The sequence below is a fragment of the Corvus cornix genome, chromosome 5, assembly GCF_000738735.6.
Source record: "Corvus cornix cornix isolate S_Up_H32 chromosome 5, ASM73873v5, whole genome shotgun sequence".
In the NCBI taxonomy this organism is placed as follows: domain Eukaryota; kingdom Metazoa; phylum Chordata; class Aves; order Passeriformes; family Corvidae; genus Corvus; species Corvus cornix.
Window position 1 is genome coordinate 17,443,563 of NC_046335.1, and position 27,015 is coordinate 17,470,577.

The 27,015-nt window shown below is 35.1% G+C and overlaps 1 protein-coding gene across 13 annotated transcripts in view; it reads left to right on the forward strand.

The window, feature by feature from the left end:
- Positions 1-27,015, forward strand: part of EML5 (EMAP like 5) — a 111,404-nt gene that overhangs the window by 18,687 nt on the left and 65,702 nt on the right. For all 13 annotated transcript variants that reach the window (XR_005601907.1, XR_005601908.1, XR_005601909.1 and 10 more), the window contains exons 2-13: positions 2,187-2,346; positions 4,707-4,805; positions 5,366-5,434; positions 8,649-8,834; positions 16,126-16,261; positions 18,943-19,144; positions 20,279-20,416; positions 21,123-21,379; positions 23,357-23,569; positions 24,478-24,645; positions 25,890-25,996; positions 26,412-26,530. Coding sequence is in view for 10 of the 13 variants with exons in the window: in XM_039551902.1 (XP_039407836.1) it covers positions 2,187-2,346; positions 4,707-4,805; positions 5,366-5,434; positions 8,649-8,834; positions 16,126-16,261; positions 18,943-19,144; positions 20,279-20,416; positions 21,123-21,379; positions 23,357-23,569; positions 24,478-24,645; positions 25,890-25,996; positions 26,412-26,530 (1,854 nt within the window). In the remaining 3 variants the exon portion in view is untranslated. The remainder of the gene's footprint in view (positions 1-2,186; positions 2,347-4,706; positions 4,806-5,365; positions 5,435-8,648; positions 8,835-16,125; positions 16,262-18,942; positions 19,145-20,278; positions 20,417-21,122; positions 21,380-23,356; positions 23,570-24,477; positions 24,646-25,889; positions 25,997-26,411; positions 26,531-27,015) is intronic.

The window sequence follows — 27,015 nt, forward strand, 5'->3', positions numbered from 1 at the left end:
TCTTTAGTTTAAAACATGCAAAGCTAATTTTTGGTTGCTGGAAATTGTTTTGTAATGTGTGGTGTGGGGGTGCTTTTGCCTGTGTGTGTGTCCAGGGTGGTGCCTGAGTGTTTTGGTGTAGTTGTAGGGTGGTTTTTGCTTGTCTAAAAATGCACAATGCACTAGTAGCACAGATAAGGACAGGACTGAAGAGGTGGTGGATCAGACAGGAGGCTGCTGTGTTTTTTTCTGTTTGCCTCTTAGTTTCTGTCTCTTTTTTCTTGCTTGTTCTTCTCACTTTCTTTTTCAGATTTCTTTGTCCATTTGGTTTAATTGCTCCCTTTCTGTGGTGCCATTCTAAAACTTAGATCATTTTGGATGCAGCATTTTCTCTCCCTCCAGATGCTTTTCCTTTTTCCTATGAGTACACCATCTGCCTTTGTGTGCTCTGGGAGATGTGCAGGTGTTAGTCAGGATTAGGTGGCAGAACTGAATTGAAATGTGGTTAAGTTTTGCCTGCCAGCTCCTTTCTGCCATGTTTTTTAATTGTGAAGTTGCTCTGTCAAATAATCAAGAAGGGAAGAACTAGAGAAACAGCTCTGGAAGTGAAGTGAACCAAAGTGGGGACATGTTGGTTACTTTATCCTGGTGCTGAGGATAACGGGCAATAGCAAAGAGCAGAAGTTCCCAAAGAAAAACGGAAAGGTTCATAGGCTTTTTACCTTTTCAACTTTGAAGTTAGAAGTTCTGCTCAGAGTTGTGCACGTGGAATTTGTCAAGCAGTATCAACCAGCTGAATTGCTATTCTAAAACAGAAAAAATTTAGAAGTGTATTGTGTACTGTAGTGAAACTTCATAAAATATTAAGCATCTTCTAATGTGGTTTTCTCTTGCTCTTTCTGTATATAGAAAATGTATACATCTTTTGAATTGGATATTTTTTCCTGGTAATTTCCTGGTTAGCTTTAACCTTGCTGTTTTGTCTATATTTATAGACTTACCTTGTCTCCACCCCTTGAACTTTATTTATCAAAACCTGTGTTCAGGTATGAAGATCATCTTACCTTTGCAAAGTGCTCAACCTTTCTCCTTTCCAAGTGATTTTGAGAAGATAAATATATTTCCTGTGTGTTGTTAGTGGTTCTGTCCCCCAGTCTGTCAAGATCACTCACTACCCTGGGATTCATTAGGCTAGGAAACTTTTTAGCCAAATTAAACAGCCAACTTTGGAAATTATGTCTTTCTGACTTACATGTGGTATTTCTACATCATTCTGGACTGCTGTTATCTAGTATGTGTAGAATTTAATCAAGTAGTTTGTTTGGCTTTCTGTTAGAATATATTCTTACTTTTCTGTATTATGAAATCTGAATGCTCAGACCTCGAGTCCTCCCTTACAGCTTGCTGGCATAAACAAAATGAGGAAATATCTTGTTGACTAGCATGTTTTCTAGCTTGGTCCCAGATTTGGCAAAACAGTTCTGAGGATCCTCAAGTGCACTCAGAAAGACTGAAATACAAGCTATAAGAAAATTCTGTACAATTATTAGGAAATGCGGAAAGTTAATGATTATTCAAAACCAGCTACTCCCAATTGTTCTATATTAAAATTAAGACATTTGAGATAATCTTCATGGCTCTTCCGTTGGGTCATCTGAAGTGTAGTCATTGCCTCTAGTCTAAGCTAGTCATGCTTTGGGTTGCTGTACAATCAGCAGAGAGACAGCTCCAGCAAGCTGTCCTGCCATAAAAAGTATGTCAAATACTGGGTGGAATATAGAACTTCTGGAGATGCCCACATGTCTCCATTGATGATTGGTGTGTAGATAGTTCAACACTAACTTCTGTTTTTCATTGCTTGTGTTTTTAAGTTTTAAGAAGTAGAAAGAAAGGAAAAAAGGTATTTCTCTTAGTGCATGAAAATCTGACTTAGTTTAGTAAACACTTTTGGAACAAGGATTATTGACTATTTTGCAGTTAATTTAAATGTAGAAGGCTTTTGAAGGTTTAATTCAAGAAAGATGTTGGTATGTACTATATTAAGATAATTTTACAGCTACTGTGGAATCTGGCGTAAAATGACTTTTTAATATTGACTATCAATGGGAAAATATTGTAAAATAATTTCAAAGGAAAAAAATTAATGCAACTAACTAGGCAAATACAAAAGTTTCATGCAAAAATATTTTATATCTTTTTTTTGGCAGCCTTGCTTTGCATCCCGAACGCGTGTTGGTGGCAACAGGTCAAGTTGGGAAGGAACCATACATCTGCGTGTGGGATTCATACACTGTGCAAACTGTATCTGTTCTGAAGGACGTTCACACACATGGTATAGCTTGCTTGGCCTTTGATTTAGATGGTCAGGTATGTAACAAATATTCTTTTTTCAAACACTTGAATAAATTGTTTATGTATTAGAAATCTTGTCACATAGTTTTTCTTAAAAAAAGTATTGTATCATGTCAGGTTTTGTCTGCTTATTCTCAAGTTGAGGAAAATAAGATTACATTACTAACGAATGTCAGATATTCACATTGGGCAAGAAAAGTATAACTTCAAAAGTTTTTTGAATTGAGATGAGGTAGTAGGGAGGTTGTTTTGGTGTGTGGGCAACAGTTCAGGGTTAGACTAAATGGATGGAGACAGTGGACCTCCCCTGTGCAGGGGCGTGCCTGGTGCCCAGAGCGATGGCAGCCCCCTTGTGTTACTCATCTTGGAGTCCTTCAGGCAGTATCCCCTTCTCTGTCATGCATTTTATGGCTCTCCACATTTTGATTGTTTGTTCACTCATGTATCTTGGATCTAAGAGCCAAGAAAAAGGTTTCATTGGATTATAATTTTGTTGCTTTTGAACCTTCCCTGGGTAGTAAGTTGGTTCTCAGAGCTGCAGCCTATAATGGAGATTGTTTTTACCAGACACTTACTCCTCTGAGTAAAGAGGCTTTCTTGACTGATGTATTAGAAATGGAGAATGTAATGGTTAGATTCACATGTTAGGTAGCAGCTGAAGAGGCATTAAAATCCTTTCTGGAGATGTGCTTTCCTGGTCTATGAAGCACTTTTTTCCCTCCCACGCAGCCTTGCAATGTGATACTCAGATTTAGCTGTAGTCTCAGTTCCTTTTGCTTGCTAAAAAGGTCAGTATCTGTCAGTTACTGCTGTTTTCTCAAGTGAGGATGTATTGCAGAGACCAGTTGCTGTCCTTAAGAGAATATCAAATGGAGCTGTATTGCACACAAGAGGAAAGCCTAGCTGTAACTTGTTTCTGTTAAAACACATTGTAATTGTTGTAGGAAAGTTATGAGTTTGTTGAAATGACCTCTCATTGTTTAGGAAGTCAGATTGTAGAGTCAGCTTCTTTCTAGAGCATCATTTCTACTTCACAGTGATATCTTTTCTCTATATTTTTCTTGTTGTGTAAACTTGTGTCACTTCCTCACTTGAATGGCCTTCATAATTTAAGGTCTAGATACATCAAATTAGGTTGAAATCCCCTAACTTTTCAAAGATGAAATAGAAAGGTTAGATTTTGTAGTATTAATAAATAGGAAGCATGGATAGAAATTGTATTTAACTTGTTTATTTTTCTTCTCATAATCTTGGAGTTTTTCAGACAGTAAAGGAATTATGTTATTTGGAATAGGTTTCTGTCTTTGGGGAAAAAAGGATTATGATTCAAGTTTGGAGTTTGTTTTTGCTTTTACAAACTCACTGGAAAATCTATGTAGAAATTGAAACTAAATTTTTCTTTAATGTGTGTAAGTACTAACTGCTGAACAGTGAAAAAAACTTTCTCCTAAAGATTTGAAAAACTTTTCATTTATCAACATCAAGATGGCACAATTCATGCATAAACTGAACAAAAATACTTATTTTCTTTAAAAATTAAGCCAAAATCACTCAGCTTTTTTTTTTTCATTCAATCCTGTTAGTCTTTCTGTTGAGAATTTCTATAGGAGAAATTCCATTTTGACTGGTTAACAGATACAGTAACATTGGCTAATATAGTCAATGATTTGTGTCAAGAAATCTGTGCAAGGTGTCTTCACAGTCAAGACCAGACTAGCTGCAGAGCATAGGGAGATCTCAAAATTTTATTTTTCTCAATTTTCTTGGAATAATCTTTTTGCCTGTCCTGGTTTTACAGTTTAATTGGCTTCAAACTCTTTCTGAATAATAAAGACTTCTTGGGGTCTCTTTGGATTTGAGAAAGGATTTGGAAATAAATATTTACTCATATGTATCTTGAAGAATCAAGCAAAAGGCTTTTAAAGTATTTAACTGTTTTTATTCTTTTGTTTGTTGCCAAGAAGATTGAAGAAAATATTTTTTCTTTGTATCTCTTGACCTTTTAAAATAAATCCTAAATTCTGCAAGTTACATGTAATTGAAGATAAACACATACAGTTTCATTAACTTCAGTGATTATTCCTTTTTTCAAATGTTTCCTGACTGTTTCTTGCCCTGTGTGCTATATATAATTATGTATCTTAAACATTGTAAATCAGAAATACGTTGTTATCTAAGAAGATCTTTTTGATCATGATACACATGAAAAGATGCTTTGGCATAAGATATTGCTTATGTTTTCTTTTATATCAAAATGGAGCTATTGCTTCTAGCTCAAATATGTTACGCATTTTTTACCACTCATTCAAAATAATGACTTTAGCTTTCATTAATATATTGAGTTATTTTTATTTGTTTAATTTGGACACTTTTAGCGTTTGGTCTCAGTTGGTTTGGATTCGAAAAACACAGTTTGTGTATGGGACTGGAGAAAAGGAAAATTATTATCAATGGCTCCTGGTCATACAGACAGAGTAAGTATAAATAGTCTGAGTGTCAATGTAACTTTAGTTTGTTAAAGCATGTCTGTATATACATACTAGACCTATGTCTGAACAAAAACCATTTTGTTTTAGAAACTGAATTTGCATAAAAGTTGATATGCATTAAGACATGGAGATATTTAAAATGTGTGCATTTACTTCTAGAATAAAATCTGTAACTCAATATTTATTTGTGTATGGTTTGTTGAGACTGTAAGCACGTAGGGGAAGTGCAGAATTAATACACTTCTTAGACCCTAATCCCCATATGGGAAATCAAAATGCAAGTAATTCCTTAAATTTTTGTAGTCTTTAAATGAACTTTAATGTTGTTTTATCCTGTGTTTTAGTTACTCTAGGGAAAAAAAAGCTAGAACTATATTTGGTATATATTGAAACTTCAGTATTGAATGAGAGGATTAAAAAGTCTTTCCAATAAATCCATTAAAGCATTTCAGTTTCCCTGTTAATTTGCTAAAAGTTTTTCCTGTTTTAACTGTCCCGTGCTAGAAGGGCCGTCTCTGCTGACATCTTTGGGTTTTTTTATGCAGATATTTGATATTTCTTGGGATTTATACCAGCCAAACAAGCTCGTCAGCTGTGGCGTAAAACACATCAAGGTAATGAAATAACTCTTAATTTATAAAATATTTAAGCTGCAGTAGTATATACTCTATAAAACATGTAAAAATAGAGTCTAAAAGGAATATGGAATGATAATATGGAAGGTCCTGTGTAAGAATAATATTAGTTCTTAGAACTGTGATCGTGGATCACACCTGACTACACTAGATATTTTAAAAGATCTGTGTAGTGGAAAACAGACCCTTTCTGCTCAAAAGACTTCATGCCCTGGCAGAATGGCAGAAGTAATGTAGTAGGAATGAAACAGTTGTCAGTAGCATTGTATATAATGACTGTAATATAATTTAAAATTTAGGTTCTCTAAAACCAGTTGTTTGAAATCCCAAGTAGTGTAAGACAGGATGCACACGTTTAAGGTGACTCCAGGTACTCAGGTTTCTGAGTCTTGAACAGTGAATGAATTGCTGCGCTACAGAGATGAAATGAATTGAAAAACCATTTCTTACCATTTAGAGAGAGTATGGGGAGACAGTGGAAGAGAAAGAACAAGCATTTTCTTTTCTTTTAATTATTTTCCCTGCTTGTATTCATACCTTTGTCATTTGGAGCACTCTGTACCTGTTACAGGATTCATAATTTGGACAATTCATGTCTTTTTCAAGCATGCTCTGTTTGATCCATGTAGAAAATGCTGTGCAGAAACAACTTCTTTTTCAGGTTTAACTTTGTCAGCAGGATTATCAATGATTAGGAACCATGTTTCACATCAGTCAAACTCAGTGTCTTCTCCCATGCACTGTTTTCTGTGTTACCATGTAACAGCAGTAGATGGCAGCTTGAAAGTTCTGTATTGCTGTTATGTGTAGGTTCCCATGGTGGGGAAAATGTGTTGCTTTTTATACAATGAACTTTTAGACTAATATGTATTAATGGCTTACTGGAAAAAGTCTTAAATCTGTTGGCTAGATTGCATAAGTCTGATTTGGCATAGTGCTTACCATGTCAGTTACAGATTTCCATGAACTTGGTTAATAATGATCTTTTTTTTCTGCTTCTCTAAGAGGACCTTTATGCCAATAGTAAGTTAATATTTGCCAGCAGCGATTTAGTATATTATGTGAAAACATGTCTGTTTAGATAAGCAAAAGTTTGTTTGAGCAACTTTTAAGGCTCTACAAAGCCTTTTTAAATAGTGACATAATTTTAAAAATAATTGGTGTTTCCTCTGGGAAAACATTGTGGAAAATCAGAATTCTAGAGATATTTAGGCACCTGGATCAGGCAAGAGATTTTTGTTGATGTGTGTTTTTCTTAAACCACAGCTTCTTGTTCTTTCAGATATCAAGAATTACTTTCATGTTTTTAATACTGTTGTATTTTTTCTCAGATATTTTATGCAAATTGTAATAGTAATTAATCAAGTTATGTAGATAGTTCCAAGTGAACTGATATTGAGGAATTACTTTTCTTAGATACATCACCTGCTTCCATGTTGGAGCTAGGTGTTTGATTTATGCAGTGACTGTGTAGTTGCTTCTCAAGCAACAACATGGTCTCTGTCTTGAAATCTGTACTTTAGTTAAAAAAATACCACTGTCATGGTTTCACCCCAGCCAGCAGCCAAGCCCCAAAGAGGTGCTCTCTCACTTCCCCACCAGCAGGACTGGGGAGAGGATTGGAAGGGTAAAAGCTGGAAAAGTCATGGGTTGAGGTAAAGACAGTTTAGTAGGGAAAGCAAAACCTGCGCATGCAAGCAAAGCACACCAAGGAGTTAATTCACTGCTTCCCAGGGACAGGCAGGTGTTCAGCCATCTCCACAAGAGCACATAAAATGGTGGCTTGGGAAGACAAAGTCCATCACTCCAAATGTTCCCCCCCCTCCCTCCTTCTTCCCCTCACCTTATATACTGAGCATGATGCCGTATGGTCTGGAATATCCCTTTGGTCAGTTTGGGTCACCTGTCCGAGCTGTGTCTCTTCCCAGCCTCCCATGCACCCCCAACTTCCTTGTCAGTGTGGCAGTAGGAAAGCAGAAGAGCCTTTGGCTGTGTAAGCCCTGCTCAGCAATAACAAAAACATCTCTGTATTATCAACCCTGTGTTCAGCCAAATCCAAAACACAGCCCCCTACCAGCCATTGTGGAGAAAATAACTATCCCAGCCCAAACCAGCACAACTAGTTAAGATACTGGGATTTGTGTAATTAGTACTAGTTATTCTAATCATTAATGGTTATTTCTGGTTATTTCTCAGTTACAGTATTGCAGGTACAAAAATCTGTTCATGGTAACTGCTTACGTTATCCCATATTAATTGAAGTCTGCTCAGGATTTTGAATTGATTATTGGTAACAGAGTGCCTTGCTGTGAAATACAGTTTCGTTAACACGTGTACAGGAAACTGTATACACTGAGACAATGTAAGATTAACCTGTCAGCAGTGATGCTTTCATGTTTAGCATTGGATTACTTAATCAGCTTCACTTTCCAGTGCACATTTACATGTTTGGACAGGAGAGTTTGAAAGGGATATGCAAATGCTTCTTGTTTGCAGAGATCTCAGAAACTACAGTGTGTATCTGGAGACTTGGTTGGCAGGCGTTGTACTCTGACAAGAGACTTTGCATGTCTTTAGTGTCGGCATCATTGGTACATGTTGGGTGACCTAGGAGGAAATTCACACTTGTGTGATTGCTGCAATCACATACCAGTGGTTTATTAGGAAGTTCTTAAAAATCTCTGCCTCAAATGGCTACTTTGTATGATCCGTGGTTCTGATGAGAAATAAGCCTACAGTAAAACCAGCTGCTATCAAACAGAGCAAATAGCAGCCTTATCAGAAATCTACATGCTTAGGTGGCATCTTGAAATGTCTAAAGTAACATAAAGTACAAATGCAGCATTTTCAACATGCAAGTTTTATATCAAAGAAAGATAAGATAATTCTATTATGAAATGCTTTTTGAAAATAACTGAAAATACAACTGACTCACAAATTATTATTTGAAAATTTTAGTTGTATTTAATACTGATATCCCAAAATTTGTTCCCAACTAGTCTGTTATGCTGATTTTATGGAAAGATAAAGTTGGTTAATAACATAAAACATTGTTAAACTGGAGAACTGAGGCATGGAAAAGGGGATGAATGGTGATGTATTTCGCAGGCAAGGTGCTTCTCTTTCAGATGTACATATTAAATTATAAGGTATTAGCAAAATAGCCATCTTTCTAAATCACTTTATGTTACAGTTCTGGAGCTTGTGTGGCAACTCATTGACGCCAAAACGTGGTGTCTTTGGCAAGACTGGTGATCTCCAGACTATATTGTGCCTCGCCTGTGCTAGGGATGAAGTGACGTATTCTGGTGCATTGAATGGAGATATATACGTATGGAAAGGAATCAACCTTGTACGGACAATACAGGGAGCACATGCTGTAAGTATATCTCTCCAAATAATCTTAAATGTTAAGTAGATTTCTGGAAAGCTGGAAAGAGCAATGCAAAATCACCTTGTCTGTGTTCCTAAATGGTTTCAATGATACTCGGTATGTCTTATTTGGATATTTTGTTAGAACAGTATACAGCTTTGAAAAGCGAAGACATCTCAATGAAAGTTTAATAATTTTCCGAAGCGGTTGGTAATACCTTCTTTTAATTGAAATGTTTAATATGACTATAAAGTGATTATAATTTTGCTATGTAAGTTTTAATTATATTTTCCATGTTATTTCAAAGCATATGGGTTTGTGATTAAAGTAGGCAGCAAAAGAAACTACTTTGTGGTTTGCAATCTGATTTGTGCATACTAAACTGTGAAAATTCTCATTACCTCTCATTTGGTAATATGCAGGATTAGACTTCTAATTGTCCAAGTATCACCTTAAAAATAAAGCCAACCAGTTTCTGGCTGGCTTAACCTATGAAGCGTGAAACTGCTACAGTCACTTTATGAAGCTATATGATTTTCTGGTTGAATGTTAATTTTTTTTTTTTAAAAGCTTGTACTTTCTTGATAATATTGAAGTTCCAATATTAGCAATTTAACATGGAGTGAAAAAATGAGCATATGAGTTCTGATATTGCAACTTCAAAATTCTAGATAAAAATCAATAACAGTTAATGGTTCTTGCTTGTAAGTATGTGTTTGTTTTAACTGGCATGTTGGGCTGGGTGGCTTGACGTCTGTAACTGAAGTATAAGAGTCACTCTTTGATTTAATCAGGGAGAATGGAGGGGACAAAGCGATGAATGATATGTGTGGGAGACATTGCAGTCAGTTGTAGTAAGGAGACTCTTGGTTTACCAAAGGTTTAGAAATGTTCATTCAGGATAATTGCAGCTTGTTGAATGAACTAATAATCTAAAAGTGACTGGACTGCTTTTTCAGACAGTTGTATAATGACACTGTATCTGGTTATGAACAAACATAAAGTTATGAAGAACATCTGTGTGCGAAACATATTCCAGACTATATTTTGCATTTGAGATTTCTTTATATACATTGAAGTGTATGTATATATATTAAAAAAAAACCATATAAACACACACAAGCATACTGTCCTGTATGCATGTGTGGAAATATTAAATGTATTCAAGAAGGCCCAAATTATAAATCAGGAAGTATGATATTTATGGTGTTGAGTAATTCCTGATTCTTGCTTTGTAACTTCAGATCCGGTTTTAGTCTTCATAGTAAGTGTTCAATAGCATTCTGCTTTTTTCTGAGTTTTCCTAAGATGATTGGACATTGCATGTGGAGACCTGGACTCCCAGAGGAAGGAGTGCACTTAGTCTCCTGTCGAAAACTGATGCCAAAATAGTCTCCCATCCTGTTGGTGCTGTAGAAGACAGCTGTCCTTCATATTAACATACTTGGATTATTTAGACTTGCAGCAGTTTATTTCTCAGATAATGCGGTGCTTTTCAGGTGTTTAAGTGTGAAATGACACAACTGAAAAAACATAAGATGATGAGAGCTTGTTGCTCCATTCCCTTATGCGCTGTGTCAGTTCTTAGTTGACCATAAGATGAAATTTGAAGTGCAGTGCTCCTTATCATCAGTAACATCAATGGATGGAGCTCAGGTGACCCTGGAGTGGGTCTCATCTTGCCTTCTATTTTTGGCTCTGTCATCTAGGCTCGATGGAACTGTACTTGGCAGTACTGAAAATTAAGTAGGGACACAAGTTTATGTCTTTGTAGTTCTTTTTTACAAGAGATTAGAGTCACTACAAGTATCACCAATTTCAGGGGGAAAAAACCCCAATAAAATACGGAAACTTATTTCCAACAAAATGAATTTATTGTTTTTTCAATAAAAAATTACCTCAAAGGATAATATCGACAGACTCCTCTAAGCCCAACATATGGAAACTTGGAATGACAGTGTCTCTTCAGCCATACGAAAATATTATAATGCTATTTTATGGCTACTTAATAAATTAATGGACTTAATTTTATAAATTATAAATGATGTCCTTCTTGTCCGAAGAAAATGCAAGTGTAAATAACAAGATTTATGGTGTACATGTATTGTTGAAGGAAAAGTGTGCACATAGTAGGGCATTGATATGAATTTCTCTTTAGTATGCTAGTGTTGGAATTGTTATACCTGCATACCTGTTTATCATGCTGCATTATTACTCCTCGACAGGATTGAGGTAAACTGTAATCTTATCGAAGGAAGACATGTCTCATTATTTGCATAAATACCGTTCTTTTCTTGCAGCATAAACAGTAGATACTTGAGATACTGGAAAACATTTTCTAAAGCACAATAGTGATGTGGAGAAATAGTCCAGCCCCAGATTTATGAAGTTATTACTAAGACATTGTCTTCATTAATATAGAAAACATTTTCTTTTCCAAGGTTGGTTCTCTTTGTTGTGATTGCCGAAGCTGAAAAGACATTTTTCTTTTTAAAAACAGTTCAATGAGAAAAATAAACCATGCTCTCCCAGCATGAGCAACCAAGGAAACAGATAGCAACTTTAACAAGCAAAACAAGAATTCTTAATTCAGACAGATTATCTGTTTTCTGTCACAGCAATACTAAGAACTGTAGAGAGAGGAAAGTAGGGTTTCCTGCTGATTCCTATCTGAGTTTGAGTAGAAACAAAAAGTTGAAAGAAAATAGGTTGAAGTGACTGGAGAATTAGTTGGAAGAGGATTAATGAGTTCACTTAATATAGAAGTAGGAATGAAAAGTAGGAAAAGATGGAAATGAACAGAGTTTAGGAGTAAAAGCACGGAGTTCATGTGCAGGGAATGATCGATAGCAATGGGAAACTCCAATTCTAGATTTGCCTCCTAAATAATAATCCTAATAATGAAAATTTTAAAAGGGAGAAAGAAGACAATAACATGAAAGCATGTGTAAATTCATTGGCAATGGTAATACTCCATGAGGTTATTTGTAGGCAATGCATCTGGCTCTGGCAAGTTAATAAATACCTTGACTAGGAAAAAAATAATCTTTTAATAGATGCATCATTTGTGTACCAGTGCAAAGAACAGATGATAGAATCTTCCACTTATCACCTCATGTGTTCTAAATTCAAGGTAGTCCATGACTATTAATATATATATATAGAAGATGTTACTTGGATATTAAAACAAAATTATATGCTTATTTAAAACCACTGTATGTTTTAAAGATTCTTGTGTGCTATGCTTTTGCCTTGCATAGTAAATGTACATAAGATGCTTTCTCAGCAGATGAATAATTAATTTTGAGATAGTCTTTCAGAGGTACACATTAAAGTTGTGTGGATTGATGTCAGAAACTAAGGTTAAATAACAAGCTTGAGGTTAAATAACAGGCACTCTGTTAAAACTATTGCATGCTTATGTCAGTTGGCTGGATACTAATTAAATATAGATGGAAACAATATAATGAACTTAAATGAATGGTTTTAAGCTGGTATCATGTACTAACACATAAAGTCATGCATTATTTTCTCCTGCTGCTTAGACTAGTCATTGGTTTCAAAGGTAACTGTCTACTTCTTTTAGAGGTGTGTAGACAACTACTTTAAATTTTTATAGTAGTATGCACGTTTTTAAACTGCTTTATGGATGATTTGTTAGACAGGAAGATCACATTTCACAGTAGTGTCTCTCCAGTATAAACTCACTGACACCTATCTTATATGTTTGCAATCCATTTCCCTACTGTGCAGTGTACAGTGGGAGAGACAATGTCTCAGAGTAAGTGCCCAACATGTGTGTTGCTTTGCATGCTTTACATATGTCTGTGTCCTGCAGTGTGTCTGGGAGTAAAAAGGAGGCACTGGAGTTCTTGCTATATTGGTATAGTGTCTCTGTTCCCATGTTGCTCAGTAGTAGTCAGTTGCTTCTGAAGTTTCCGTATGATCTTCCAAGTTTGGTCCTAATTATAGCTAACTGCAGTCATCATGTGTTTTAGGAATTGCATAGTCAGAGTGGTGGATTTTATACAAACAACTGCATTTAGAAAAATTGACACCTGATTTTTGTCCATTGGGGGCAAGATAGGTCTAGCAGCAATAGAAAACCAGAAACTGCCTCAGTATTGGAAACTTTTTGGATTCAAGTAGTGGCTAAGTATTTATGCAGGAGGGATCATCTTTGTCAAATTCTTTTCAAAACTTCTCCAGCTTTCAACTATTTCTGGTAGATCTGGGCATTTATTTTTTTATTTGCACTCATTCAACTCGTTTTTTTTTTTTTTAATTTGAGGGAACACAGATGTGATACCAGCTGGTTATGTTGGAAAAACAGGAAATATTCAGCATTCTGAGAAAACTGCTGATCAATTTGAGATATTATTTCCAGAATTTTCATGTTCATTAGGAAATGCAGTGAAAAATTTGTAAAAGAAGAATGCAGTCTGTATGTCAGGCTTCATAACTTTTAAGATGGAAGTCTTTGATCTACACCTTTTATTTTCAGAAGCACCGTCTTTGTGGCTCACATTCACTTGGATCTAACAAAGTCAGTGTGACTGTCTCTCATTACTGCTAGGGGGTTTTTGACCATCAAGAATCAAATTATCTTAATGAAAATTTCAGGCTGAAGGATTAAAGAAGCATGAAGACTCCAAAGTTGATTTGCATTAACAATCTTGACAGTTTTTAAAAGGAAGGATTTAGTGGAGGATTTACTGGCCAAGCTACCCCAGTAAAGAATCTGTCTTTTTCCCATTAAGTGCGAGTCTAACAATTATATGAAATGTAGCAAAGCTCATCTTTTTCCATTAGATACTTACCGTCCCCACTAATGAGGGACATTTTTATAGTTTTCATCTCATTCTCTTATTCCAGTGGCACAAAGACTGAAATGAGAGTGTCCTATTGCATTTCAAGAGATTGAGCAAGCACATCTGCCAAATCTCCTTGCAACCAGTATGTCCTTTTCAAGATAAGGATATTCTGTGGAATGGTAAACAGATTAATGCTGGATCCCCTTGATCTTATCTACAGAACATTCCACCAGCTCCCACATTGCCAAATGTCTGATTATTTTTTAAATTCTGACTAATTAAATAATGGATTTTGGAAAGAGTTAATTAGAGAAAAGAATTATCAAGATTGCATTCTAAAAAGAGCTTTAAAAGACTTAAACTTGGGCAGAATTCAGCATATGCTACAAAATGAGCTGAAATTCCTCTAGACTTTTATTTATTCCATGGCACTAGAATCATAGAATCATTAAGGTTGGAAAAGGCCTCCAAGATCATCGAGTCCAACTGTTAACCTAACAGTGCTGTGTTCACCACTAAACCCTATCCACAAGTGCCACATCCACCTGTTTTTGAACACTTCCAGGGATTATCCCTCTAGGACTTCCCTGGGCAGCCTGTTCCAATCCCTGGGCAACCTTTTCAGTGAAGAAATTTTTACTAGTATCCAATCTAAACCTTCCCTGGTGCAACTTGAGGCCATTTCCTCTCAACCTATCACTTGTTACCTGGAAGAAGAGACTGACCACCACCTGGCTACAGCCTCCTATCAGGCAGTTGTAGACAGTGATAAGGTCTCCCCTGAGCCTCCTTTTCTCCAGGCTAAACAACTCAGCTCCCTCAGCTTCTCCTCATAAGACTTCTCACAATATTAAAAGTTAATGCAGTAAAACAGACACACATGGAGAGAAACAAATACAGTTTGTGTTGTATTCTCGAAAACCCCTAGACTCCTAAAGAAACAGAAGTAGGATTTTCAGGATGTTAGAGATGATGAGAGTTAGCCTTCTAATCTGTTTATGATTTAAAAATTCCACTACATTTTTGCTTAGACATGTACTGCTCCTGAACTTGTGGCCTGTCATAAAAGCCTCTTTCTTGAAAATGGACATGACATGCCAAAAAATTTGAGTTCTGTTACCCTAGTCTTTCAGTTTTGATTGTCATTTGACATTCTAGTGGGCTTCTTTTCTTTTTTTTTTTTGTGAAAGCTGAGATATTTCTTTCTTCTTAACTTGAAAAATTATATCCTTGTTACCTGATGCTAGAGAAGTAAACATAATCCGTATTTCATTATGACCAGTCCATTATGGTATTTTTCTTAGTTGTAATTTAAGAAGAAAAAACATACTGGTCGGAGAGAATAGTCAAGAGTACCCTGGAATTCTCACAAGTCATATTGTATCCTAATTTGTTCTGTGAGTGTACAGCTTTCCTTTCCCCCCAAAGCCAATCTCTCCTTTGCAAATTGCTTTCATCTTTGGGGTTAATGTGTTTTATTGCTATAAAACATGGACCCCTATCCAAAGAAAGTGTTGGAACTTTATATTTACTTCTTTACAAAACTGAAATTTCAGATCAATATTATAGAAAATGTATGTATATTATTGGCTGTTCTACTCCCTTTTGGACAGGAGTTAGAGACAGATTTTCTCTTCCATTGTTTCTAATGCTTTCTTGTTTACTTCTGTCATATCTGAATATTACATACTTTAAATAAATATAGAGGAATTTTTTTAACTTCTCATAGGCTTATCATCTAAAGTTGCCCTTTCAGTAGCTTTGCTTACTGAAATGTGTGAGTTATTTCTGAACATAAGACTATTGAGTTGTGGAGGTAATTAAAAAAACCCAATAGTGTGTATGCTATTTATATGTATTATGTTAAATCAAGTACAGTGGCTATAGTATCTTTATTTTAATACTACATATATCATCCTTGCCTCTTTGTTATTCTGAAGAAAACCTGTATCAAGTGAGTTGAAGAAAATGAGTTAGTTTTTGTTTCTTGATGTTTGACTTTAAAATAAGAGCTTATATTCATTTTCCAATGGTGTAGCATAATCATTGTTTTTCTTATGTTTTATTTCTAAACTTAAATTTTAAATCAATCTTCCTTGGTTTAAAATATAAAAAAATCCCAGATGTTTTCTGCGTTGTTGTATAGCAGCTGAGTAATTGCAACAAAGGCCCTAAACCAAGCCTAACACAGATCATGGGGACTCTTCATGCTGACATTCATTAGAGTTGGAGCAGGTCCTATGGCAAGAGGATATGAAGCTTAGCTCTTTCTAGGGATAAGAAGCAGCATCACTATGATGATGATCATCAGAATGAAAGCATTCTTGCAGCAATTCTCTTCCTGTTTATCACTTATTGTTAGTTCTGCTTGTTTTGAGTTTGTTTCCATTTCTGACTCTCTTGTATTTTAAGCTTGTATTAGTTGCATACTGGTTTTCTCTAATCTGTCTATGTTGTTAAAAATAACCTTCTTCTCTCTTTAGGCAGGAATTTTCAGCATGAATGCATGTGAAGAGGGGTTTGCCACTGGTGGCAGGGATGGCTGTGTTCGCTTGTGGGACTTAAATTTTAAACCAATTACTGTGATTGATCTCAGGGAAACAGACCAGGGATACAAAGGTAAAGAGAAGTTTGTTGCTTTCAATATACCAATAAGATAGGAAATTTATCAGTGTTTTGAGCAAGAAAAGACTTTAAAACCCAAAAGCGTTGTTTTATGTATGTTACTATGAACTATTTGCTAGAAATATGGTAGATCATACGCACTAGTATGAAGGTCACAGTTACTGTTACAAAAAACCCACATATGATGATGTACACACAGATTTAATTTTTATGCACATTGTTTTTAGAGCACAGCAGTTTTTAACAGGGAACAGTAATGCTGTAAGAGAACTTGAAAGAGACAGTGAGATCAAATTTCATTTGCTAGTTATCCAAATTTTCATTGAAACTATTTGGATGTTATCTACAGCTTTGTGGAACTTAGAACACTGCTTACTTGTAACTATGACTTCAGTTACAGTTCATGTCATGCTAAAATTTTACATAGAGTGTTCCAGATATTGTTGCTGTAATTGTTTAGGATAAGAATACAAACATATATACTGAAGCACTACTGTCACTTACAATATTGCTTTTGTTGGCACTTGGTTTTCTTTGCCCCCAGTCACTTTTGTTATTTTCGAATATCTTGCCAAGAATTTGAAAATGTGCTAGAATGTCTGATAACAATCAGATACTCAGGGTCAATACGTAACTGATTCCAAGTGAAGTCTTTGTATGCTGTAATTGACATGGCATTCCCACCAAGATTGTGAAGAATTGCAACAAGATGAAATAAATTTAATTTTAAACATGCCCTGCAGTAGGGTGGCTCTGTTTTAAATCTAAATTTACTCAGCTACTACTTCACAGTTCTGATGCATGTAGCTGAAAGCTGTTTCATTCCCTGTTTCATTCTTTCAAACTTGTTCTCCACTCCAGTTTATCTCCTTTACTTTTGATGTAACAGACTCATACCATAAACTTTTGCCTTGCCAAATGCCCATGACAGAGCAAGTAGATTTTTAAAAATCTTATCTTGAATAAAACGAGTTTTCTGAATTTTTGCCTTCACTCCTTTTTTTGTATATACTTTTGAGGACTGCCTTTATGACCTGTCCTCTTGCTCATTTTCTTAATTGCGCTTTCTGCTATTCCAATACCTTACCTCTTGGTATACTCTCTATTTATCCTCCAAGTAGTTACACTGTATTTCAAAATGTCTACGTCCGCCTCAAGAAGTTCCAAATTACTGAAACAGGTGTCTTAATCATCCTTCATCAAATTTCTGGTTGGTTGTTTCTTTATTTTTAAAGCACTGTAGAGAGTATAGCCGTATAATGTCTAAATTATAGGACTGAATGGTAAGGTGCTTATATTCAGCAGTACAATCAACAGATCAAATCTGTAAAGCAAGAGAGATGCTGTGGGGGGTTTGAGTAGAACAACAGATGTGCATTTTGAGGGGTGTTTGAGGGGCATTAGCTCTAGTCTGGTTCAGTAGACTGAGCACTGCATTGCAGTTGGAGTGCACTCAGTGCACTCTTGGAGCACATTGTTTTGCTCCATGTGCAGGGAGTTCTTTATTTGTGCATTTGAAGGCTACCTTGTAATGCAAAGCATGTTAAGTAGGCACAATCAGGAGCTTTGCTTTGAGAACTAGCTTTGTCAGAATCAAAACATCCGTGCAGATGCATCAGACTGGCCCGTTAACCCACCATTGTCTGTTTGGAGTCATGCAGGTTTTTTCCAATGTAAAATTAATAACACTGGGCTTTTCTTTTCAGTGTGCATGGATAAAAATATTTTTCAAAAGCATGTCAACCTAGACCACCACAATATTCCTTTCTTTTATCTGATAGATATAATTTTGTCTCACATATTTATCCAGAGTAGTTTTTCAAAGGTATTTCCGAGCTATTCTCCACAAAAGTCATTGTTTAGGCAAAGTGAGTTAAATTAGGCATTTCTACCATCTGGTTACATACATTTCAAATTGGCAACATTGAGTTGCATTACCCGAATGTAAAAAATACAGCCTATTTTAAAAGGTGCATGTTTCTAAGACTGGCTTCTCAGTGTAAACCCTCCTAATTCACATGTTATGATTCCCGACCTTATCTACAAACAAAGCCTGTGAATGCTTACTTCCACTGTAAGCCTAAAAACTAATTCAGTTGTTAGGAATGCATGTTAAATTTCATCATGAATCTTTTTCACCTCTCTATAAGTTGTTTCAGTTTGATTTATTGTTATTTTTTATTTAGTAGGAAAAAATAATTCTATATACTATTGAGATGTTAAAAAGAATTGGGCTGTATGACTGTCTTACATATAATGCTTGTTCCGTTGATGCTTCTGTCAGCATATATAATTTAGGTTCACCTACCTAGTACTAAGGTCCATGGTTTGATCAGAAATGGTAGTTTTTATTCTCTGCTACCTTTGTTGAAGTGTAAAGATAGGGCATAATTTCAGCTTCAAATGTCAGTACTATATTTGTCCTCTATTAAAACCAGACTCATGTTTAATTCTAGAAATTTTTTAATACTAAGCTTAAAAAGTTTATGTTCCAAGGGTATAATAGTATGCCACTATCTATGAAATAGAAAGAGTAAAAGAAGTAAATCCAGGAATAAGAGACGGTATATGGATACTTCTTGACATTTTCTTGCTTTTATGCTTTGTAATTTTCTACTTTACCTTTGTTTTACAAGTTCTGAGGATGTGTCTCTCAGTAACAATCTCTTCTACAGGTCTCTCTGTAAGAAGTGTTTGCTGGAGAGGAGACCATATACTCGTTGGGACTCAAGATAGTGAAATTTTTGAAATTGTGGTGCATGAGCGTAATAAGCCTTTCCTGATAATGCAGGGGCACTGTGAAGGAGAGCTGTGGGCTTTGGCTGTCCATCCTACAAAGCCCCTGGCCATGACTGGAAGCGATGATCGATCAGTCAGGTTAAATTTTATTTCTTTGTTAAACTGCCTACAGTTTTATACAATCAACTCATTTTGTAGGTAGCCTAATTGAAATGTATACATTTTAAAGGTATTAAAATGTGGCATTGATGTACTTCCATAGTTAAGTTATGCAGGAAACTAGTGTTCTCCAGTAATAAAATACAGTGGAAGTATATATTTCCCAAAACCTCCCATGTATGGAATTTGAAAACACTTCATTTAGGCTAACATTGAGCACTCATGTTCGAGTATCCTTTAAGTCTTTCCTTTTCAGGAGTTATGTTAAGCATGCACAGCTTGTGATGAAATATTATGATAAAAACTTACACATTTATCTCCTACCATATTTACTTTTTCAAATGCTGGAAATCAGCTTTTGATGTGTGAATTTCATCAAACCTCGTGCATGCATTGTAAACAGAATATAAAGGCTCAGAAAGCCCAAAAATTTACTTCCTTTTACATGTTCATTTCTATTTTTTTGGGTCAAAACCACCTTTACTTTCTTATAAGTTAAATGTGTTGGCATTTTTGTTAAATATCTCAAGTGTCACACTTAAGCAAATCAGTAATTCAATTATTAATATTGAAATAATGCTCTCAAATTCCAGATATGTTTTGTAAATAATAGATGTAATCTACCTTGTTGTAAAAACTTATATATTATAATATTATTAGCTAAAAGGAGTTACCAGGAATGACTTTTTAATAGAAAAAGCTGTTTATACTGATCAAAGTCTTTAATTGTTATTTAATGTTTTTGACTAAAATGATTAGAAAAATAGTGGAATTTTTGCAGGAGTGGTCTAAAAGTTTTTATTGTTACATATATATATACACACACATATATATATATATATATATAGTTATATGCTATCATTTTTTATATTCAGAAAACCAAAATTAACCTGTCCTGATGTTTTCCACTAGAGATGTTCCTGCCTCTTAAAATATAAGAGTATTTCTTGCTATATGCAAAATTCACACTTATGTCTTAGATTTTCGCTGTGGAAAGTTATTTTAAAATAGGACACTTCCGTGTCCATCATGGGGCAGAAATTGTGGCCTTCATTTTACCTGTGACAAAGCTGCACACCCCTTTTTACATTTCAAATAATTACTTTGGTTTAGAATTTGGAGTTTAATAGACCATGCTCTGATTGCCCGGTGCAACATGGAAGAACCCATTCGCTGTGCCGCGGTTAGTACTGATGGAATCCATCTTGCTCTTGGAATGAAGGATGGCTCTTTCACTGTGCTTCGGGTCAGGTATGGTACAAAAATTAAAAATAGATACGTTATTGGTATATTGATACTCCTGTGGCCATGCAGGCGATCACATATGTTTTTCTTTTAAATTGCAGAGGGTGCTCAGATCTTTTTAATGTGTGCTTCATATGTTCATGCTGATCTGTAACAACCCATTTGAAAAAATATATTGGTTTATTTGCAGAGTGGCAGTGTTCTAGGAAATATTTTTCTTTAGGTTTTAGATTTATTAATTATCCTTGAATTACTAAGAAAAAAATTGTCATTACTTCCTAAATTGTTTCCATGTGTTGGAGTTCTGCTGTCAGCACATCATGCATACAAAACCAGTGCTGCCTTGTGCTGCTGTGAGCCTACAGTTTTAAAGGGAAAATGAGATCCGTGTCTCATGTCAGTGAAGTTTCCTTCCCTGGGAGGAATAAAGATCTCATCATCTACCTGATGAAATTTTCTTGTGGACCCAGTTTGAACAGTTCCTTTTGTTCACTGTCCCTAAGCCCAGTGGAGCACCTTCTTGTGTCACTGTTTCCTTAACTTTTTTCTCCATGAAGCCCATACCAACTCTAAAAACAGCAGTGTTGTGTTTGCACACAGGATAGTTAAGTTCAATATATGATTTCACAATCTTGTTCGTTTTTTAGACTGGGAACTTGACAGTGTGATGAGGCTCTTCTCTACTTATGACATGCTTTCTTTCATACTACAGAGATATGACTGAGGTTGTTCATATCAAAGACAGGAAAGAAGCTATTCATGAACTCAAATATTCTCCAGATGGGAATTTCCTAGCTGTTGGTTCCAATGACAGCTCTGTGGATGTATATGGTGTTGTTCAGCGATACAAGAAAGTTGGGGAATGTGTTGGATCCTTAAGCTTCATCACGCATATGGATTGGTCTTCAGACAGTAAATACTTACAGACCAATGATGGCAATGGAAAGAGACTTTTTTACAGAATGCCAAGTAAGATTCTGAGTTGCCTTAATGATATTTGTTACTTATCACAGAAATAACATATAGTGGTTCTGTAAAAAAAGTCATATGTAAATCCTGGTTCAAAGCATGGGGGTATAGAGAAAGTTTTTTGTAAATTCATAAAAGTATTTGCCACATTTTAGTAAGTACAGCGTTTTTCTGGCAAAGTTACTGAAATATTTTTATCCTTCTGTGTTGACTCTTCTTTCCAATGCATCTTTTCATACTAGGGATGCTGACTTATTATTTGTTTTATTTCTCAGAAATAAATTTTTGCTCCAACTTTTTAAAAAATAATTAAAATTAAGCATTTAAATTAAATTTTGCAATAGCTTAATAGCTTTGTACTTCTGGAGCTTGAATATTAAATGAATTATCATTTGATTGCACTGCATGGTTTTTTAAATATGTGGAAAAATCTGTACATTGCAGCTCAGAAGAGGCATTTGGTTTTCTAGAACAGTTTTTGTGGCAGACTGAGGAATTCATCTTAAAAGAGCTTTTACAGTGAGGAACTTCGTGACAACCTCTTATTGCAAGTGTTTTCAAGACAATTATTTTGAAAACTTAACTGAGCTGTCCCATACTCTTGAAATAATTTCTGTCAAAGTAGTTCCCTCTGTAGGGTACCTATGCAGATATTATGATCTTAAAGCTTGAAATTTAAGTAGTCCTTATTAGAATATGCCAGTGGCAGTATTTATCACAAGGCTTGACTTCTATTTGTTGCACACACTCTTTACATAATACCATTCTGTATTCTTCCCAGTCATCTTAGTGGTATTTGTATTTGTAGTAACGGTGTATTATCACCACTTTTTATATTGTCCTTTCATTGCTATACAAGATTTATGCTTTGCACTGTACATTATTCAGAGATCCTTGGAGCTTTTTATGCCTCTCTGCTGAAGCATCTAGTTCATTCTATGCACAAGTTTGTTTCTGTGCACTGAATGCGACAGAAGATGTGTAAGAAAATATAGTGAGAATTTAATTAGACAGTAACAAATACACACAGGAGGAGTGATTCGAAGTTAGAGAGACAGCTTTCAACCTGGAGTTTCTTTGTATGTTAGAATGTGAGATTGTGAAACCTTGCTTATGAAAAAAGTTTAGCAAAGTCAGTGGAGTTAGAGGAATCTCCTAAATATTTCAAAATAATTAACAAATTGTGTAACAACTGAAATTCCACTATGAGATAAGGAACTTAGAGTTGTCTGGTACAAGATCTTCAGGACTTAGTTATAGATATAACCAGTATTGGTAATCATTGTTTACATGGATTTAGTGATTGGAAGGCTGAGAAGTGAATTGCTGTCCTGCTCACCTTCTGCAGGTGTGTATGCAGTCTGATTCACAGCTTTTACATTTGCTTGCACCATTCTTGCATTGCTCCAGCCCTTGGCTTCTGGCCTTTCCAGAAGACAAGTATTTATTAAATGGGCCTTTGGTCTGACTCAGCTCCTCAGCTCTTACTTTGTGGGGTTGGATCAATCTCATTACAGATAGAGCTGGTGTGAAATAATGTAACAAGGATCTAAGCACAAATTTGGCATTTTTAGTAATTTACGGTAGCCAGATATGAGTTCTTCAGTTCTTGCTCTAAGAATCTAAATCCAAGTTTCTAGAATCATTCAGCAACAGAATTTTTTTATGAACTTCAGCTTAGAATGATTATATCTGTTTTTGTTAAACATTTTAAAAAATAACACAGCCTCAAGCAGATACCAAGAAGTAATAAAAACTGTAAAGTACCAAACCTATGATCTTCTGTTAAATAGTCTTTAGAAGCCTTATTACTAACACTGTTGGTCATATTAGGGAATACTAGATCAGGACAGTTTCAGAAGTCAGTTTTTAATTCTGTTGCACTTGGATCAATTTTTAGATAATTTTTTTTGAATATTAGATTTTTTAGAATTGTGTAAGTGAATATTTGAAATTGGCTCTTTATTTTTTGCTTAGGTGGAAAAGAAGTGACAAACAAGGAGGAATTGAAGGGCATTCAGTGGGCATCATGGACCTGTGTTTCTGGTGTTGAAGTTAATGGAATCTGGCCCAAATATTCAGATATAAATGATATAAATTCTGTGGATGCGAATTTTATTGGGCAAGTTATGGTTACGGCTGATGATTATGGAATAGTAAAGCTCTTTCGGTACCCATGTCTAAGAAAAGGTAAAATTTTTGCCTTTAAAATTCAATTATACTTGTATTTTTTAATTGTGGCTATTCAAGGAAAATGTATTGAAAAGGTTTTTAATATCACTTTTTGCAAAAAGAGTTTTAAAAAATGGGGCAATATCAGTCTTTAAAAACACAACACCAAGAACATTTCTTTAAGTACATAAAGGTTGAAGACATATCCTAAGACTCATCCATGCAGTTGTAGCCAGCATTACACGTGAATGGTGGCTAGAATGAAGTTCTTCAAACGGCTCTGAAACAATGAAGCCTTTCTGGTCTAAAAAGATATCTTTATAATGGAGTGCCGTTAGGAACTTCAGTAACTTGTCCAATGACTGTGTTGTAATTATGTAGCAGTGAAAACCTTAACTTGATGTAGCTGTACTACTACTACCCGTTCTACTGCTAAACGTGGGAGGAGATGAATTGCCAGAAGCGCTTAGCACTCAGATTGTACAGTGGGAACCCGTGCTACAAGCATGTCTGTGGGGGTGTTTTCACAGACCTAAATATACATGATTTAAATAACTATATTTTTTCAAAGTAGAAGTAATAATTGTAAAAATCTTGGTTTGTAAAAAGTAAAATAAAATTAATACAGTGAAATTTAAAAGATTTCTAGTACACCTCAATACAGCGTTATCATGTGTCTTCTGTTCCTGTTTTTAACTTGATGAAGTTATTATATTTTGGAACTTAAACTTAAAAATGTATCTTATACACAGATTAAAATTTGTGAAAACTGCAAAAAGTTGTTGCTGTTGATTAAAATACCAGTCGTAATTTAAATGTCTTTATTAAACACTACTTTTTCTATGGGTTCCTTAATATGATTTTCTGAGGTGCTTCTGAAACATTTGTTTCACAAACATTGAGAGAGATTTTTATTTTTGTTCTAGGAGCAAAGTTTAAAAAATATCTTGGTCATTCTGCTCATGTGACAAACGTCAGATGGTCGCATGATCACCAATGGGTTGTTTCCATTGGGGGAGCTGATCATTCTGTCTTTCAGTGGAAGTTTGTCCCCGACCGCAAGTTGAAGGACACTCTTCATATAGCACCCCAAGGTACGTAACTAACTAAAAAGAACACCAGCAAAAGGGTGGAAGTTGGGGAGGCTAAAAGAGAAGTAAAATTCTTAGGTGCAGGTATTGAAATAAATGTTCAAAATTGTCAGTCTGCACAATTACAACCGTTGTTGTTCTTTAAACTTTGCAGGTGTCTGAAGCACCTGGTAGAGTTGTCTAATACTTGCCAGTACCCTGTGTGTTCAGGCTAGCAAGAGCATGAAAAAACCTTCACTGCTGTGTTTCCTTTGCAAAGGAAAATTTTAAAAGTTCAGATCACAGATACGGATTTCTGAATTCTGTATATATCATCCTTTACTAAATTGACAACAACTGGATGCTTAGGTGTCACTGGAAAAATAGATTTTTATACTAACTTGATTAAAATTTTGAAGTACTTAGGTGATAATTTAAGTATTATAACTGATTATTTAATTTTTTTTTTAAAGGAGAATGTAGATGTTTAATGTTTGGGAAAAAATGAAGATCATATTTCCACTAGTGACTAATACAGCAATTATTGTCATGAGTTTCCTAAAATCAAAACAGTTAAATGAGTGCCTCCCTTGGAAATTCCTAAAGGAATTTAGAGAAGCCTTTGGGGAAATAAGCATATAGAGTTACAATAAAATAGGCTGTTTCACCATTTAATTGCTCAGATCAGATGAATATGTATCAGTGTGGATCCAGCAAACAGGTAAGTGAGTACAGATGCAGTGCTGAACTTGTCAGTGACAAATGCACAAGGAAATAATGTTAGGCTCTTCCTACATGTCAAACTATATGTGACTACCCTTTTTCTCTGCAGTCACAAAAAATTTTGCCCCTTTCTTCCCATCTGTAATTTTTTCCCTCCTCCCTAACCTACCTGAAGAATTTTTACTCTCATCAGTGGCTGAGTTTAACATAAGTTTCTCTTTGGACCCTTTGTTAAGGTTGTGCAAGTCTTAGCTTCTGCTCTATACTCATTATTTCATTCTCTTATTTTTCCTTTCCTCCTAACATTAAAGTTGATGAAACAATTTTAGTTAATGAAAACTAACTCACTTCAACACCCAGAATTATCATATTTATGGCTTATTTCTTATGTAGCAGCAGAATTGTTCCTGTCTATTATTAGCAGTTTATGTTGTGGTTAATATAAGCACTGATTATCAAGTCAGAAACTTTAACCAGTTACTTTAAACACTTTCTGGCTTGTAATTTGGGTTGATTAAGTTTTATTTCTGTTTTCTTGGTGACAGAGAGTCTGGTTGATTCTAATAGTGATGAATCAGATTCAGATCAGTCTGATGTTCCAGAGCTGGACTCTGAAATTGAACAAGAGACGCAGATCACCTATCGTCGACAGGTAAAGGTTTTAGTTTTAATGGCAGTTGGAAGCTTCCCAGGATTTAAGTTGCTTGTTTATGAAGACTGTTGAAATCTCAAAACTGGAGACACTGCATGGGAACTGACCAAAACCTTTAGAATTTTTGTTTACCTGATGCATTCAAAAGATCAAAGTTATTAAAATACAATGATTAATTAATAATTACAAGTAAAATATTAATTAATATTAATATTAACAGGGAGAAAAATTATTACATGTATTCCTAGAATGCAATTTAAAACCAAGCTGCGGTATACAATCACTGGCTACAGATATTGGAAGGTTTCTTTCAATTACGTCAGAATAACATTTTCTTGAGTGATAACTGTGGCTGAATTCTCAGAAACGTTTTTCTGATGAGTCTTTTAATTTTTAAGTATGCTTTTTCTTACAGGTTTACAAAGAAGATCTACCTCAACTTAAAGAGCAATGCAAAGAAAAAAGAAAAAGTGCAGCTTCTAAGAGACGTGAGCGAGCTCCAGGGAACAGTATAAGACTACATTTTGTTCATGGGTATGCAAACTAGGATTCTTTAAAATATACAAGCAGACTGTTTGATTTTGTAGACTGGTATTTGTAATTTAATAATCTGATTGAAGACTTTTGACTTTCTGTTGCTTTATGATTTACTAATTTTATTTATATCTGTAGAAATAAATTTACAGTAAATGAATAGAAGGCTTTGATGCCAACATACTAATTCTACACATGGATTCTGAAATGAATTTGCACTGAAACTTTACCTGGTACTTATTGCTTGAATACAGGTGACTAAATGAAGTATTCAGTAGTCTCACCCATACTTTTCAGTATCTGGAAGGCAATAGTTCTCTTTCGTGTTTTATTTTGATAGCTGGAACAGAAACTTTGTGTAGTTGAAGATGAATGGGTTCTGTACAGACTGGTGTTTCTAGCTGTGATTTATTAAAAATGAAAGTATAAACTGTTTGTACCTAGTCTGAAACAACTCACATGTTCCTCTGTTAGCTTAGGAATTA